Source organism: Choloepus didactylus, chromosome 5 (assembly GCF_015220235.1).
Source record: "Choloepus didactylus isolate mChoDid1 chromosome 5, mChoDid1.pri, whole genome shotgun sequence".
Lineage (NCBI taxonomy): Eukaryota > Metazoa > Chordata > Mammalia > Pilosa > Megalonychidae > Choloepus > Choloepus didactylus.
Window position 1 is genome coordinate 127,581,845 of NC_051311.1, and position 18,516 is coordinate 127,600,360.

Below are 18,516 nucleotides of genomic sequence, written 5' to 3' on the forward strand. Positions count from 1 at the left end.
AATGTGGTGTACGCATACAATGAAATGTTATTCAGCCGTGAAAAAGAGTGAAATACTGATACGTGTTCCAACACGGATGCTCCTTGAAGAGACATCATGTTGAATGAAGTAAACCAGACATAAAAGGACAAATATTGTATGATCTCACTTATATGAAATAGAGTACGCAAATTCGAAAAGTTAGAAACTAGAATACAGGTTACCAGGGACAGGGGTGGGGTAGAGAATGGGGAATGCTTAATTGGTACAGAGTTTCTGTTTGGGGAGTTGGAAGAGTTTGAGTAATGAATGGTATGATGGTAGCATAACATTGTGAATGTAATTAACACATCTGAATTGTATAGTTGAAATGGTTAAAATGGGAGCTTTTAGGTTATATATATGCTGCCACCATAAAAATGTTTTTTAAAAACGGTGTTTCCAAAATAATCAGAGCACAGTAATCCTCTGGGATCTTTCTGTATCTCCTCTGGGAAGTTCTTGTTCTTATCCCTGAGGTTCTTCTCCCTGTTGAAAAAATGTGTTTGAAGTTTAAATGTATTGCAGCCTTATGCCACACAACTTAAAACAGAGACATCTGTTCTGTCAGCATCAGCACATAGAACTTTGTTGTCGCTCCTTTTTCCTGCAAAGGGAATTAGTCAGAACTTTGTTAATTCTCTATTTCACTGCCTGGGGTAGAAGGAGCAACTAGCCATATAGTTTTGTGCTTTCTGGGGCCAGCTCTTTTCAAGCCAATCCTGCTAGCCTTCCAGCTTGCCCTCTCCCAGGCACGTCCTTCTCTGGCGGCAGATTTTCACTTCCCTTAAAGTGAAACACAGTCAGCCTCTCTCCCAGAGGGTTTGGCAGGTCAAAAGTCTATAGCTCTGTGTTCACATCCTGTGACTCCAACTCTCCCTGCCCCCAAGTTTGTGGAGTAAGCCCAGAGCAGCAAACATTGTACCAAGCAGAGGGGGCCACTTCCCTTAAAATCTTCCCTTGTAACTGCAGCTTCCACAAAAGCTTAAGAAGCAGTTGTCAGATACATTCAGAACCACAGGGATCCATCATTTCCACTCTTTGAATCCCACAGATTTTAAGCTGTGTCAGATTTATAGTAAACTAGCTGGGAGTCCTCCAAAACTCTATCCTCGGCAGCTCCTTCATTCAAAATGTAAGCTACACAAGGGCAGGGGGATTTTTCCCTCCTCTTTCATTCACTGCTCCCATGTCTATTATTCAATGAATAAACAGTCTGCATTGTGGCATATTTGCATTTCAAAGCAAATGCTAATAATAATTCTTACCATTTCTGGGGTTAAAAGATGCCTCAAAGAAATCTTGAGATGGAGCTCTACTAGTTGTTAGCCCTTATAACACACCTGACTACATTAAGACATTTTTTTTTATCTTCATTTTATTGAGATATATTCACATACCACGCAGTCATACAAAACAAATTGTACTTTCGATTGTTTACAGTACCATTACATAGTTGTACATTCATCACCTAAATCAATCCCTGACACCTTCATTAGCACACACACAAAAATAACAAGAATAATAATTAAAGTGAAAAAGAGCAACTGAAGTAAAAAAGAACACTGGGTACCTTTGTCTGTTTGTTTGTTTGTTTCCTTCCCCTATTTTTCTACTCATCCATCCATAAACTAGACAAAGTGGAGTGTGGTCCTTATGGCTTTGCCAATCCCATTGTCACCCCTCATAAGCTACATTTTTTTTTTTTCACTTTTAACAAGAAGGTTATTTTATTTATACAATGCATTATAAATTTTTTCAAGATTCTTCACTCATCAAGAAACTTTTCACTGTATTCATTTAACAAGAACAATGCCAACCTACACGTCACTACCCGTCAAACTCCAAGCGTTCAACTCAGAGACAAACAAAAAAGTGCTTGGGGCACTGAAAGGAAAGAGAAAAAGGCTAAAGAAGACCAACAGAGATACTTTAGAAGTAGTTAAAAAGGGATGATTGGGGGGAATTAGATTCCTGAGCACCATCAGAGTTTCCTTAAGGTTCATAGGGGTTTTACAAAATCATTTTTAAAAGACACGAGATTAGAACTAAGGAATCAGAGGAACCTGCACTTTTGGATATTAAGCAGGTTATCAAAGTTCCTAGATTGGCAGAAAAGGTGAGAAAAGGAGGGTTGAGAGAATGTGGAAATAGGAAACAGAGAGGCAGACAAAGAGACAGACAGGAAGAGGGAAGCAGAGGGAGAAAGTTGTACCTAGAAGAAATGAAGTTTGGAACTTGTCATGAATTAAAGAATGAAAGCCATAGTCACAAGTCGGAGATGGACTACAAGAAGAGAAAGGCTGGAATTTTATACCTTCCAGCTGGTGAAGATAAATCCTAAAGTTGTGCAGTGGCAGGCAGGGAGGTGCATCCTAGACTGAGCCATGTATTTTTCTAAGAAGACATTGGCACCCTTCCTTGACTAATTATCCTCTATTCTGCTACTTTGAAAGCATTTATGTCCAGAGTACAGCCACCCCAGCAGGTCAAATGCCTATAGGCAATTCAGAAGGGCTCCAAGCCAAATGGGTTTGTAGAAATTGAGATTCAACTAATGCTACTGTCAAGTGAAGAAACAACAGAACCAGTTTCATTTTTCTCCCACACTTTTTTAGTCTCCTAAAGCCAAACCATTCTGATCATTCTTAATAAGCTGGTATTGCCAAATACTGTACAATCAAACATAGGCTGACCATGATCAAAGCCCAAATTTTTCCTGAGCCTCAACTGCCTCTGTGATTTGGAACACAGCAAACAGTATGGAAGTTATTATTATTACTTAGTTTCTGGAGGGGAAAATGGGGATAAAAAACTGCCTAACCATATATATAACTAAACAAGGGAGATCAAACTGGCTAATTCCATCAGCTGTTCAGAATCTCTTGTCAAAAAGTCATAACCTTCAGACTGATTAAGCAAAACAGGGCTACTTAGATGCTCTGAGTCTGGGAAGCCCTGGTATTGTTTGGTCAGTTTTATTTCCATTTTCTCAGGCACTTCAGCCTAAGACTACTCTGCCCACCAGGGAAAAGCTTCACATAAACATGTACCACATTTTCAGCGTGGTACCTTCCAAGGTGCCTCCATCTCCCCACCCCATTCAGTTGTCCACCTCCTCCTCCTCATTCTGTTCTTCTTCTTCCAGCCTTTCCTCATCTTCATCATTGTCCTCATCCCTGCTCTTGTCTTGCTCTTCTGAATCTGTCTTTTTGTCTCTGTCCTTCTTCTTTTGCTCTGAAGCTTCCTTCTTCCCTTTCTGCTCCCGCCTGTATGCTTCCAGGGCTTCTTTTAGGGGGGTAATGAACCGCTGGAACTCCATCTCTTCCATGGCCGAGAGCACATCACTGGCGTTCAGAGTCTTGCGCTTCCCTTTCATAGCAAAATTGTTGGCACACGAAGTGGCGTACAGTACGAAGACGCTGGCGGCGCGGGAGATAGCGCTCCGGGCCTCCTTGGAGATGTTGACACCTTCCGGGAGCGCCTCCTTGATGATCCTGGTGATGACAGCGTTGGGCAGATTTAGGTCCTCAGGCCTCTCCGCCATGGCCGCCGCAGGGGCCCGCGCCTCCGCCTCAGACCTCTTCAGAGTGCACCCGCGTCCAGACTTTCCACGTCTCTCTCATAAGCTACATTTTTATACAATTGTCTTCAAGATTCATGGGTTCTGGGTTGTAGTTTGATAGTTTCAGGTATCCACCACCAGCTACCCCAATTCTTTAGAACCTAAAAAGGGTTGTACAAAGTGTGCGTAAGAGTGCCCACCAGAGTGACCTCTCGGCTCCTTTTGGAATCTCTCTGCCACTGAAGCTTATTTCATTTCCTTTCACATCCCCCTTTTGGTCAAGAAGATGTTCTCCGTCCCACGATGCCAGGTCTACATTCCTCCCCGGGAGTCATATTCCACGTTGCCAGGGAGATTCACTCCCCTCGGTGTCTGATCCCACGTAGGGGGGAGGGCAGTGATTTCACCTTTCAAGTTGGCTTAGCCAGAGAGAGAGGGCCACATCTGAGCAACAAAGAGGCATTCGGGAGGAGGCTCTTAGGCACAACCATAGGGAGGCCTAGCCTCTCCTTTGCAGCAACCGTCTTCCCAAGGGTAAAACCTATGGTAGAGGGCTCAACCCATCAAACCACCAGTCCCCTATGTCTGTGGTCATGTTAGCAACCATGGAGGTGGGGTAGGCGAATACCCCTGCATTCTCCACAGGCTCCTCAAGGGGGCACTACATCTTTTTTTTTTTCCCTTGTTTTTCTTTTTTTTTTTTTTTTTAACTTTCCCTTCTTTTTTAAATCAACTGTATGAAAAAAAAGTTAAAAAGAAAACAAACATACAATAAAAGAACATTTCAAAGAAACCATAACAAGGGAGTAAGAAAAAGACAACTAACCTAAGATAACTGCTTAACTTCCAACATGTTCCTACTTTACCCCAAGAAAGTTACATAATATAGCAACATTTCTGTGAACTTGTTCCTACTATATCCATCAGAAATTAACAGACCATAGTCATTCCTGGGCATCCCCAGAACGTTAAATAGCTTATCTGTTCTTCTTGGATTATTGTTCCCCCTTCCTTAATTGCTCTCTATTGCTAGTTCCCCTACATTCTACATTATAAACCATTTGTTTTACATTTTTCAAAGTTCACATTAGTGGTAGCATATAATATTTCTCTTTTTGTGCCTGGCTTATTTCGCTCAGCATTATGTCTTCAAGGTTCATCCATGTTGTCATATGTTTCACGAGATCGTTCCTTCTTACTGCCGCGTAGTATTCCATCGTGTGTATATACCACATTTTATTTATCCACTCATCTGTTGAAGGACATTTGGGTTGTTTCCATCTCTTGGCAATTGTGAATAATGCTGCTATGAACATGGGCGTGCAGATATCTGTTCGTGTCACTGCTTTCCGATCTTCCGGGTATATACCGAGAAGTGCAATCGCTGGATCGAATGGTAACTCTATATCTAGTTTTCTAAGGAACTGCCAGACTGACTTCCAGAGTGGCTGAAACATTATACAGTCCCACCAACAATGAATAAGAGTTCCAATTTCTCCACATCCCCTCCAGCATTTGTAGTTTCCTGTTTGTTTAATGGGAGCCATTCTAATCGGTGTGAGATGGTATCTCATTGTGGTCTTAATTTGCATCTCTCTAATAGCTAGTGAAGCTGAACATTTTGTCATGTGTTTCTTGGCCATTTGTATTTCCTCTTGAGAGAACTGTCTTTTCATATCTTTTGCCCATTTTATAATTGGGCTGTCTGTACTACTGTCATTGAGTTGTAGGATTTCTTCATATATGCAAGATATCAGTCTTTTGTCAGATACATGGTTTCCAAAAAGTTTTTCCCATTGAGTTGGCTGCCTCTTTACCTTTTTGAGAAATTCCTTTGAGGTGCAGAAACTTCTAAGCTTGAGGAGTTCCCATTTATCTATTTTCTCTTTTGTTGCTTGTGCTTTGGGTGTAAAGTCTAGGAAGTGGCTGCCTAATACAAGGTCTTGAAGATGTTTTCCTACATTATCTTGTAGGAGTTTTATGGTACTTTCTTTTATATTGAGATCTTTGGTCCATTTTGAGTTAATTTTTGTGTAGGGGGTGAGGTAGGGGTCCTCTTTCATTCTTTTGGATATGGATATCCAACTCTCCCAGCCCCATTTGTTGAAAAGACCATTATGACTCAGTTCAGTGACTTTGGGGGCCTTATCAAAGATCAGTCGGCCATAGATCTGAGGGTCTATCTCTGAATTCTCAATTCGATTCCATTGATCTATATGTCTGTCTTTGTGCCAGTACCATGCTGTTTTGGCAACTGTGGCTTTATAATAAGCTTCAAAGTCAGGGAGTGTAAGTCCTCCCACTTCGTTTTTCTTTTTTAGAGTGTCTTTAGCAGTTCGAGGCATCTTCCCTTTCCAAATAAATTTGATAACTAGCTTTTCCAAGTCTGCAAAGTAGGTTGTTGGAATTTTGATTGGGATTGCATTGAATCTGTAGATGAGTTTGGGTAGAATTGACATCTTAATGACATTTAGTCTTCCTATCCATGAACATGGAATATTTTTCCATCTTTTAAGGTCCCCTTCTATTTCTTTTAGTAGAGTTATGTAGTTTTCTTTGTATAGGTCTTTTACATCTTTGGTTAAGTTTATTCCTAGGTACTTGATTTTTTGAGTTGCTATTGAAAATGGTATCTTTTTCTTGAGTGTCTCTTCAGTTTGTTCATTTGTAGCATATAGAAACATTACTGACTTATGTTCATTAACCTTGTATCCCGCTACTTTGCTAAATTTGTTTATTAGCTCTAGTAGCTGTATCATCAATTTCTCAGGGTTTTCTAGGTATAAGATCATATCATCTGCAAACAATGAGAGTTTTACTTCTTCTTTTCCAATTTGGATGCCTTTTATTTCTTTGTCTTGCCAGATTGCCCTGCCTAGCACTTCCAGCACAATGTTGAATAACAGTGGTGACAGCGGGCATCCTTGTCTTGTTCCTGATCTTAGAGGGAAGGCTTTCAGTCTCTCACCATTGAGTACTATGCTGGCTGTGGGTTTTTCGTATATGCTCTTTATCATGTTGAGGAAGTTTCCTTCAATTCCTACCTTTTAAAGTGTTTTTATCAAAAAGGGATGTTGGATTTTGTCAAATGCTTTTTCAGCATCTATTGAGATGATCAATTGATTTTTCCCTTTTGACTTGTTAATGTGTTGTAATACATTGATTGATTTTCTTATGTTGAACCATCCTTGCATGCCTGGAATGAACCCCACTTGGTCATGGTGTATGATTTTTTTAATGTGTCTTTGGATTCGATTTGCAAGTATTTTGTTGAGGATTTTTGCATCTATATTCATTAGGGAGATTGGCGTATAGTTTTCCTTTTTTGTAGCATCTTTGCCTGGTTTTGGTATTAGATTGATGTTAGCTTCATAAAATGAGTTAGGTAGTGTTCCATTTTCTTCAATGTTTTGAAAGAGTTTGAGTAAGATTGGTGTCAGTTCTTTCTGGAAAGTTTGGTAGAATTCCCCTGTGAAGCCATCTGGCCCTGGCATTTATTTGTGGGAAGATTTTTGATGACTGATTGGATCTCTTTGCTTGTGATGGGTTGGTTGAGGTCTTCTATTTCTTCTCTGGTCAGTCTAGGTTGTTCATATGTTTCCAGGAAATTGTCCATTTCTTCTACATTATCCAGTTTGTTGCCATACAGTTGTTCATAATATCCTCTTATAATTTTTTTAATTTCTTCAGGATCTGCAGTTATGTCACCTTTTTCATTCATTATTTTGTTTATATGGGTCTTCTCTCTTTTTGATTTTGTCAGTCTAGCTAGGGGCTTGTCAATCTTGTTGATCTTCTCAAAAACCAACTTTTGGGGATATTTATCCTCTCTATTGTTTTTTTGTTCTCTATGTCATTTATTTCTGCTTTAATCCTTGTTATTTCTTTTCTTGTACTTGGTTTAGGATTGGTTTGCTGTTCATTTTCTAGCTTCTTCAGTTGATCCATTAGTTCTTTAATTTTGGCTCTTTCTTCCTTTTTAATATATGTGTTTAGTGCTATAAATTTCCCCCTTAGCACTGCTTTTGCTGCATCCCATAGGTTTTGGTATGTTGTGTTCTCATTTTCATTCGTCTCTATATATTTAGCAATTTCTCTTGCTATTTCTTCGTTAACCCACTGATTGTTTAGGAGTGTGTTGTTTAACCTCCAGGTATTTGTGAATTTTCTAAGTCTCTGATGGTTATTGACTTCTAATTGTATTCCATTGTGGTCAGAGAATGTGCTTTGAATAATTTCAATCTTTTTAAATTTATTGAGGCTTGTTTTATGTCCCAGCATATGATCTATTCTGGAGAAAGTTTCATGAGCACTAGAAAAGTATGTGTATCCTGGTGATTTGGGATGTAATGTCCTGTATATGTCTGTTAAATCTAATTCATTTATCAGATTGTTTAGGTTTTCAATTTCCTTATTGGTCTTCTGTCTGGTTGATCTATCTATAGGAGAGAGTGATGTGTTGAAGTCTCCCACAATTATTGTGGAAACATCAATTGCTTCCTTTAGTTTTTCCAGTGTTTCTCTCATGTATTTTGTGGCACCTTGATTGGGTGCATAGACATTTACGATTGTTATTTCTTCTTGCTGAATTGCCCCTTTTATTAGTATGTAGTGGCCTTCTTTGTCTCTCAAAACATCCCTGCATTTGAAGTCTATTTTATCTGAGATTAATATTGCTACACCTGCTTTCTTTTGGCTGTAGCTTGCATGAAATATTTTTTTCCATCCTTTCACTTTCAGTTTCTTTGTGTCCCTGTGTCTAAGATGAGTCTCTTGTATGCAACATATTGTTGGTTCATTTTTTTTTGTTCCATTCTGCAAATCTATATCTTTTAATTGATATAAAAAAGATATATCTTTAATTGATAAATTGATAAATTGAGTTTAATCCATTTACATTCAACGTTATAACCATGAAGGCATTTCTTGAATCAGCCATCTTATCCTTTGGTTTATGTTTGTCATATTTTTCCCCTCTGTCTATTAATATCCTTTATTGTACCCATACCGAATCTCTTTAGTACTGAACCTTTCTCCAAGTCTCTCTGTCCTTTCTTTGTTTCTCTGTCTGTAGGGCTCCCTTTAGTATCTCCAGTAGGGCAGGTCTCTTGTTAGCAAATTCTCTCAGCATTTGTTTGTCTGTGAAAAATTTCAGCTCTCCCTCAAATTTGAAGGAGAGCTTTGCTGGATAAAGTATTCTTGGCTGGAAATTTTTCTCACTCAGAATTTTAAATATATCGTGCCACTGCCTTCTTGCCTCCATGGTGGCTGTTGAGTAGTCACTACTTAGTCTTATGCTGTTTCCTTTGTATGTGGTGAATTGCTTTTCTCTTGCTGCTTTCAGAACTTGCTCCTTCTCTTCTGTTTTTGACAGTGTGATCAGAATATGTCTCGGAGTGGGTTTATTTGGATTTATTCTATTTGGAGTTCACTGAGCATTTATGATTTGTGTATTTATGTTGTTTAGAAGATTTGGGAAGTTTTCCCCAACAATTTCTTTGAATACTCTTCCTAGACCTTTACCCTTTTCTTCCCCTTCTGGGACACCAATGAGTCTTATATTCGGACATTTCATATTATCTATCATATCCCTGAGGTCCATTTCAATTTTTTCAATTTTTTTCCCCATTCTTTCTTTTATGCTTTCATTTTCCATTCTGTCATCTTCCAGGTCACTAATTCGTTGTTTGACTTCCTCTAGTATTGTACTATGAGTGTCCAGAATCTTTTTAATTTGGTCAGCAGTTTCTTTAATTTCCATAAGATCATCCATTTTTTTATTTAGTCTTGCAATGTCTTCTTTATGCTCTTCTAGGGTCTTCTTGATTTCCTTTGTATCCCTTACTATGGTCTCATTGTTCATCTTTAGTTCTTTGAGTAGCTGCTCTAGGTGCTGTGTCTCTTCTGATCTTTTGATTTGGGTGCTTGGGCTTGGGTTATCCATATCATCTGGTTTTTTCATATGCTTTATAATTTTCTGTTGTTTTTGGCCTCATGGCATTTGCTGAACTTGATAGGGTTCTTTTAGGATTTGTAGACCAATTGAAGTCCTTATCTCTAATTTATCAGATCTATAGCTTCGTGGAGTACACTTTCTCTAACTAACCAGCAGGTGGCGTCCACGAGCCACCTGTTCTCCACAAGCCAGTTCTCCCCTGCTTAGCCTTTTTGGTGAGTGGAGGAGTGAGTCTTGTGGGGTCCAATTGGTGTACCAAGCTTGCGTGTGTAGTTGGTGTTGCCCGCCCTGTATATGGGGCGTGTTTCTGGGCAGTCAGGGAGGGTTGGGTGGCCCTAACAATCAAATCTCCCTGATGATCCTAGAGTTTTAAAGCTGCTGCAATAGTCTAATCCTTCAGTTCAGTTCTGCCACAGTTTGTCTCTGCCACTGATCCACAAGTCCTTGGTATTGGCGTATGGCTCCTGAGACGTGCAAGTGGGCCCCTCTTCCAGTCCGTGCACCCCAGGTCCTCTGCTGAGGGATGACTGTGCTATGTCACAGGTGAGTGCCGTCCCCCCAGAGCAGTTCTGGGCTGCTGGGCTGTGTAGGGAGGCTCCCAGTCTGCTGAAATGATGGCTGAATGGGGCTTTGTTAATTCACACTGCTCCACCTTCCCAACTCTGGGACAATCAGCTGAGGTTGCAGGGAGGGCTAATGTCCACGCCCAGTTTTGTGGTGTGTGCCTGTTATTTGAAGCACTTCCGTCACACTGGGTTGTCTGGGGCAGCTCTGGGCCATGGGGCTGGCGATGGGCAGGAGTGTTTCCTGTCCACCAGGATGATGGCTGTGAGCAGACACCCCCCTTTTCTTGGGAAGTTGTGGTGTTTAGTGAATTTTCTCAGCCACTGGATTATTGCCTTTTGTCTCAGAGCTCTCTTAGTTCTGCTCTTGACTTGACCTGCCCAAATTGCAAGTCTTTGAAGCTTTCTGTATTAGGCTTCTTAGAGTAATTGTTTTAGAAAAAGAAAAAAGGATTAAATAAAAAAAGGGCCCTCCTCAGAGATCTAATGGGTTATTTAAATGCTAAGAGACAAAGCAACCAGGGCCATTAAGGAAAGGTCCACAGGGCAGAGAGATCAGCTTTTCTTTGGGATTTGCATATGTGCCTCAGGGCCTGAGCTCTGCCCTTCCCTTTTCTATGTTCACCAGAACTCCAAAAATCCACCGCTTTTATTTTGGAGTTTTTCGTGTTGTTTTTTTTCTATGCCTGTCTCCTCTCTGCTGGGCTGGCTGCTCTCAGATTCTCTGGTGTCTGGTCTCAGTCTATCTATGGTTGGAGTTTGGATCAGTAGAATGAGTTTCTGATAAGGGCTGCCACTGCAGTTCTCCCTTCTCCTTCCCGGAGCTGACAGCCCCTCCTCCCACGGGACTGAGCCTGGCAGGGAGGGGCGTGGGTCCCCTGGCCGCAAAAACTTACAGATTTCGCCAATCTCAGCAGTTCCACGTTTTCATGAGTGTTGTATGAAGTATGCCCAAAGTCAGATTGCTCTGTGGTGTCCAGTCCATGCAGTTTCTGGCTTTCTACCTTCTTTCCTGGAGGAGTAACTAAAACATACAGCTCACCAGTCCGCCATCTTGCCCCGCCCCATTAAGACATTTTGAGAAAACTCTCCATTTATGATGCTGTGGTTAGTCTAAGAAGATGGCATACATATATAAGAACTTCTGTTTATTGAGAAGGTGATGGCAGAATCTGTTTAAATTACCATGTCAAGATGTTAAATATATAAGTAAGATGGATTGCTGCTATAATTAAGTGAAAATTGAAAGCAACTTATTAATTTATAAGAAATGTCTCTTTTATTTTGCCTATTAATTTGGAGCACAGTATAGCTTTGCATGACGTATCTTTATAGTTGGCATTATATAAAAATTCTGTGGCATGTGGCTGATAGCCTCATTAAAAGAAGAAAAAAAGCCCAGGTTGACATGGATCACCTGGGAGTGTCACAATCTTCAATTGCTGGTTGTATTTATGCAAAGAAAATAAAATCTCCAAGCCCCTAAATCTATCTCTATGTCACATCTGGTTTGGATTTTAATGACTTTCAGACTCTTCAATGGGAAGTAAGTAAACAAAATAATAAAACCAGTTTTATTGAAAATTTTTGGTAATATAAAAAATGTTTCTGATTATGAATAATACATGTTTATTTTAGAAAACCTGGAAATGAAAAAAAAAAAGAGAAGACTATATCACCTTAAACACCAGCACCCAGAGGGAACCATTACTATTTGGAAGTATTTCCTTTCCTCAGTTAATGGAAAGTAAAGGCTTCTGAGCTGCCTTTTCCTGATTCTTCATTCCTGATTTATGTGACTGGGACCTCCTTCTGGGTTACCAAGTCAGAAACCTTGAGGCCGTTGTTGACTAATCCTTTCTCTCACCCTTCATCATTTGGCACTAGTGGGCCTTCCTCTGAATATCGCTGTGCTCCTTCCTCTCTAGATAATGCCACTTGTGTTATCCTAGTTCAGTCTCCTGTCTCACATTTGGAATTCTGCAGCAGCTTCCACCCAATTATCCTGCCCCTAATCATATCCTCCTCTGCTCTTTATGCTACTCTGAGACGGGCATAGAATTTTTCTCTAAATGTAAACCTGATTATGCCATTCTCTTGTTTAAATTCTTTCAGTGGTTCCCACTATCCTCCTTTTCAGGATCTGGCCCCTGACCTGATGTCTGCCCAGCTTCGCTCTGTGTCTTTCCTCTTTCCTTCTTCTCCTAGACTGGCAGTTCCTAGACCGTCCTTTTCCTTACTTCTGCAGTGCTCACACATGCTGTTTCCTATATTTCTATTACCATTTTTCCAACCTCCTTGAAATCCCAGACTTTTCTGAGATCTAAAATAGGAAACAGAAAGACTCTGTGACACTGAATGTTTATTATAAGTAAGTATTCTGGATAGCACCTTTCTATTCTTCCTCCAGAACTTAGCTTACCATCATTAACTCTGAGAACACTTCCTATCTATAAAGACTAAGTTTGACTGGACAGTAATTTATGTCCAGTGATTAGGTATTGTCAGAAATGATCCTGAATATTTATATCACATCAGGAATATTTATTCCTGAGAGGCAATGTTTTAGGTAGTTTTCATTTGAACAGTCAGTGGTATATATATATGTGTGTGTGTGTGTGTGTGTATATATATATATATATATGTGTGTGTATATATATATATACACACTATATGCCAGGCCCTATTTTCTTGTTCCTGTGAATTAGACATCATCTTTGCTTTCATGGAGTTTGTAGTATGGTGTTGGGAGATAGATGCTCAATGAGAAGTAATGAATAAGCAAGGTAGTTTCACACAGAGATAAATAATTTGAAGTAATAAAAATAGAGTGATATGATAGGATTAGGCAGGGGTTGGGGTGAGGTGGTATATTTTTAGGTTGGCTGAACTGGAAAGGGTCATGCTATTTCATATATGCCAATGCATTATCCAGTCATATGCCAGCCATATCCCAGGTTAATATCGCTGGTAGCAAGAACTGTTCTTATCTATGGGGCTAAAGATATTAGGATTAAAGGAATATTTGAATGAACAGAAGATATTTAATTGAGATTTGAAGGAAACATGTTAGCTGTCATCAAATAATTGAATGAATATATAACAGAACAAGAAGATGCTGGATCACCCCAGAAGACTGAATGAAGTAGACCAATAAATGGAAGTTACAGAGAGGTATATTTCAGTTATAGAGGATATCTTTTAATGCTTATATTTTATTCATCAGTGGAATGGATATGATGAGTTCTTGACAGGCACATGTTCATGTCAGAGGCAATGTGGGGAATTTTCCTCTTTCAGATCCCTGTGGTGCTCTAGGTGGGTACCTAGAGAGGAGATGATCCTAACCAAAGAAGTGAGAAATCTCAGAACAGCTAGATGGGACAAGAGATGACATGCCACTGGAGAAGAGCCATGTAACAAATAAGTAAGAATGTTGATTAACCAACAAAAGGATCTTCATGTTGATTGGTAGAGAAAAGGAAACAGAAAAGAAGAAAAAAAGCTCTAGAAAGTGAAAGGGTCTTATTGCAGAAGAGGGACGCTATCAAGTGATTCTGGAGTATATTCAATGCAGTAAAGCTCTTTATAAATGCAAGGCATCGATTAAAGGGCTAAGCTTTGATTATAAGCTAATATCTGGTTGGGATGTTTCTGAAGTCAGTACTTTTTAGGTAATGGTTTTTAGTTCATTGGTACCTTCAGCAGTATTCTGTGAATTAAACTAGTCTGGAATAATATGTTCATCTTTCATTTCAGGTACAATGATTATGAGAAATCTTCATTTTTAGTATTCAAAGCTATAGATTGAAGTCTAAATTTGGACTCAGTCTTAGCTTGGTCAGAAAAACAACAAAGGAACATGTTTGTCTTCAGTGCTGCTATTACCCTCTTTTATGCCGTGGTTGGCTTTTTGGTAGGCACAGGTATTTAATTGTGTGCCACCCAGAACTAAATATAATTAACTTAGTTTTCTCAGGTTTAAAAGAAAGGGAACTTGGCTTTTTAATGGGTTTAGCAAGCTTTATTTGAATGGACAATGGTTGCAATACAATGCTTTTACTTTTATTCATGTCATGTGTTTAAGTTCTACATTATTCTTAGATTATTTTTGTTCTTATTTTGCCTTCTAGCAAAAACAAGTTAGTGCCAGTATTTTAAGTTATGAATACTTCCTAGAGAAAGATTGAAAGTTTTCCAATTCAGGAGGAAAAGCAGTCAAAGTGGAAAACCCCTTCATTTTTTACATTTTCCCAAGAAGCAGAACACTCATTTCCTAATCTTCTCATAATGCCCTTGGGGATTAGACAGACATTGCCATTTAGAAAAGAGAAAAATAGGAATTTCAACAAGTTTGATAGAGTTTAAGTAATAAGGAAAAATTTTAAGCCACAAAAAGTAGATTACTGAAGAAATCCTCCCAAGGTGAATTCTTGACTTTTCAAACTTAAGATGAAATTGCTTAAAAGAAAAGGAAAAATAAAAATCTGCTTGTTTTGGTGTATCTTTGGAAGGCTACAAAAGTTGGATTAAATATCAATGTTTGGTTTTGGTATTTTTGTCTTTTAATTGGCAAGTTACTGAGAAGACTTCCTTTGGTGAGGTCATTTTCTTTGAACTTAGGAAGATTCAGTATGCCTGTTTGCCAGTGGGCACACGGAAGATACATTTGTGTATCTGTTGTTTATTTTAATTATGAAATATTTCAGTAATACAAAAACTATAAATAATAAATTTAGCAAATACTCATGTACCCACCATCCAGGCTGGTCAGATCTTTACATTTTGTCATATTTGTCTCAGGCCTTTTTTTTTTTTTTTTTTTTTTTTTTTAAGAAATAAAGCATATCAGACATACTTGAAGCATGAAGTGAGTGAAGTGTACAATTCACTCACTCCCCAGAGGTAACTACTATCCTCAGGATGGTGTTTACCATTCCCATCCATGTCTTTATTCTTTGGCTACGTATATACTTGATTATAAATATCATGTAATATCATTTTGTGTTTTTGAACTTTCTACAGTCTTATATAAATCATTAATTAGATTATTATTTTATTAACTTACCGTAAATTTGAGATTTATCCATGTTGGTATAGTAAATGTGTATGTATATATAGATTCTTCATATTAATTATATACTGTATTCCCTTATATTAATTCCATTATATAAATATATATATGTCCATATATCCATTCTCCTGATGATGGACATTTATATTGTTTCCCCAATTTCTGTTCTTAATAGTCTTGCTATGAACTGTCTTGTGATTTTGAATAAGAAGCCATGTGGAAGAATTTCCCTAGTAACATTGTTGCATCATGTATTAGTTTCCTATTCTTGCTAAAACAAATTTGTCCAAACTTGGTGGCTTAAAACAGCACAAATTTATTATTTTATATTGCATTTTAGTTCTGTAGTTCAGAAGTCTGAGATGGATCTCACTGGGTTAAAGTCAAGGGGTTGACAGTGGTGCATTAGTTCTGGAGGCTTAAGGGAGAATCCATTTCCTTGACTTTTACCATTTTGGAAGCCACCCTCATTCCTTGGATTGTGGCCCCTTCCATATTCAAAGCCAGTAGTTTTGATTCTCTCTGACCCTTCTTCCATAGGCACATTTTCTTGTCTCTTATTCTGTATTCCTTTTCCACTTTTAAGGACCTTTGTAATTACATTGGATCCATTTGGATTTAAAAAAAAGAGAAAAAAATTTACTATTTTAAATGATGCATGTATTTGCACTCAGTGAAAGTGTAGGAGAATTCCGGTTGTTTCATGTGCCAGTTTGGATGTACTATGTCCCCCAAAACGCCATTATCTTTGATGCAGTCTTGTGGGGGGAGACATTAGTGTTGATTAGATTGGAATTCTTTGATTGAGTGTTTCCATGGAGATGTGACTCAATCAACTGTGAATGAAACGTTTGATTGGATAATTTCCATGGAGGTGTTACCCCGCCCATTTAGGGTGGGTGTTAATTGGTCACTGGAGTCATATAAAGGAGTTCACAGACAGAGGGACTCAGTGCAACTGAGAGTGACATTTTGAAGAGGAGCTGCAGCTAAGAGAGGACAAAATGCCCCAAGAGCAACATTTTGGAGAACACCATTTTGAAATGCAACCTGGGAGCAAGCAGATACCAGCCACATGCCTTCTGAGCTAACAGAGGCTTTCCGGATGCCAATGGCCATCCTTCAGTGAGGGTACCCTATTGCTGATGCCTTACCTTGGACACTTTATGGCCTTCAGACTGTAACTTTGTAACCAAATAAACCCCCTTTGTACAAACCAATCTATTTCTGGTATTTTGCTTAACGACAGCATTAGCAAACCAGGACATTCCATATCCTTGCTAAAACTTAGGTTTTATTAAAGTTTAAAATGCTCTCCAATCTGATGGATATGATTTGATATCTCCTTGTTACTTACATTAGCATTTTCCTGACAACTAGTGAGATTGGGCATCTTTTTATATATTTATCGGCTGCTGAACCTTTCTTTTCTGTTCATTCCCTGTTCCTTTCCTTTTCCTGTTTGTAAATTGTTCTTTTTTGTTTTGTTTTGATTTCTCACTGATATATTGGTGTTCTTTAAATATTCCTATTATTGATTCTTTATAGGTTATTCTCAATGAAATACTTTCTCTCTCAACGTGATTATCTTTACACTTTTTATAGTTTCTTTTATTGCACAAAGGTTTGAATTTCAAAGTTGACAAATTTTGTCTTGTTCAAGAAATCATTCCCTACCTGAAGTCATGAGATAGCTCTCTTTATATTTATTCTTTAAATGTTTGTGTTACAGAGCAAATTATGTATTTAATAGCTTTTTTTTCCTCTCTAGATATATATGTTTGTTTTTATGAGACATAGCAACATAAAGACATTTGATCTATTAGGTTGGCTCAATTTTATATAGGCTGCATCTGAGAACTATATAGTTTAAAAATTGATGGCTTTATGAAATGTTATTGCTAGGAAGAACTTCAGAGATGATCTAGACCACAATTGCCCAGAGAGACAGAGAGTGGCAATTCTAGAACTTCTTCTGTTGACAGATTGAATTGCATGCATAATGCATTATGTTGATTTCATTGGCTGAGGAGCCTGCCTTACCTGGAAGAGGAGTTTTATATTACTGGTAGATAAATTAACTCTTGGACTGAGTGCCATAATGGATGCTGGTTTATATCCAAGAAAGCAAAACAACATTTATATGGTAGAAATTTTCATGGGAGAGTAGGTTATCCAGTAAAATAAAGGCAATATCATAAGCAAGGAATATTTGATTACTGTGACTGTAATTCTTATTCTTTCTTCAGTGATGAGAGTGTGATTATAAAATGATAATAATATTTTATTTTTCTGAGAATAATCTACTTTCTCCAGAGTGTGTCTTCTTTTGCAGTGCTTCTGCTTCTCCTGTGGTATAGTTGGGACCACGTCCTAAAAGGAAAACTTACTTTAGCAAAGCCCCACAACTGTTCTGCGTGTGGTTACTCATACACATTACACCAGTACAACACACTGGCCTCCTCCAACACACTAAACATGTTTTATTTTCTCAAAATCACTCAATTCTAAAGCTCTTTAAGGGATAAAATTAAGTGCATTTCTTATGTCCCAAATAAACATATCAAGATTTTTTCACTAATTTTTTTCCTGAGGAGAGTGTTGCAGAGGAACTTAAGAGTGAGTGGCAGTTGACGAAAGATGTGGTTGCCCAGCAACGGGCAATTTAAATAACTCAGGAGCTGATATGATTTACCAACCTGATAAACAGCAAGGACTTGAATACAATGTTCAGGACTGCTACAGATGTTGCACTGAGCTATTTATATGTGTTGATCTGCCTCAGTCTATTTTAATCTGTATGTATGTATGTATGTGTGTGTGTGTGTATATATATATGTGCATATTTTTTCCCAGCAGTACTGGAATATGAAAGCAAAGGGCTGTATCTCTTCCCTGTGGACATTAATAGAAGTTTCCTGCAATAAAATGAGTCGTTTTAAACCCGTTGTAGTTATAGAGAAGATCAGTTTCAAAGGAGGCTTTCTAACTCAGAAGGAATAAATGTCCTGTGGATGAGTGCTGGGTTTGTTTTGAGTTCTGAGACTGTGTTTATACACTTAGTAATTGTTATTACTTAATTTTTTTGCAATTTTATAATATGAAACATAATTTTGGAGAAATTATAAATGTATAAATTTTTGGAAAAGGAGTTTTATTTGCTCTTTTTTCTTCACAAACAATGAGTTTTAATAGGATTGACCCTGAGCCAGTTGACTTAATTGATTAGTGTATTTTGCTAATGCATCAGGAGGCTTGAGCCCCTCATGAACAGTTAGCTTCCTGGAGCTGGTGAGTATTCTTCACTAAGGGCAGTCCTCAGTGGACATCTTTCACATGG

The 18,516-nt window shown here is 38.4% G+C and overlaps 2 protein-coding genes across 13 annotated transcripts in view; one reads left to right on the plus strand and one right to left on the minus strand.

Moving 5' to 3' along the window:
* Nucleotides 1-18,516, plus strand: part of HDAC9 (histone deacetylase 9) — a 996,855-nt gene that overhangs the window by 79,525 nt on the left and 898,814 nt on the right. The window lies entirely within an intron of this gene.
* LOC119534464 (DNA polymerase epsilon subunit 3) lies at nt 2,722-3,621 on the minus strand. The gene has a single exon (XM_037836866.1). It carries the CDS (start codon nt 3,563-3,565, stop codon nt 3,122-3,124), a length of 444 nt encoding a protein of 147 aa, XP_037692794.1. The 5' UTR covers nt 3,566-3,621; the 3' UTR covers nt 2,722-3,121.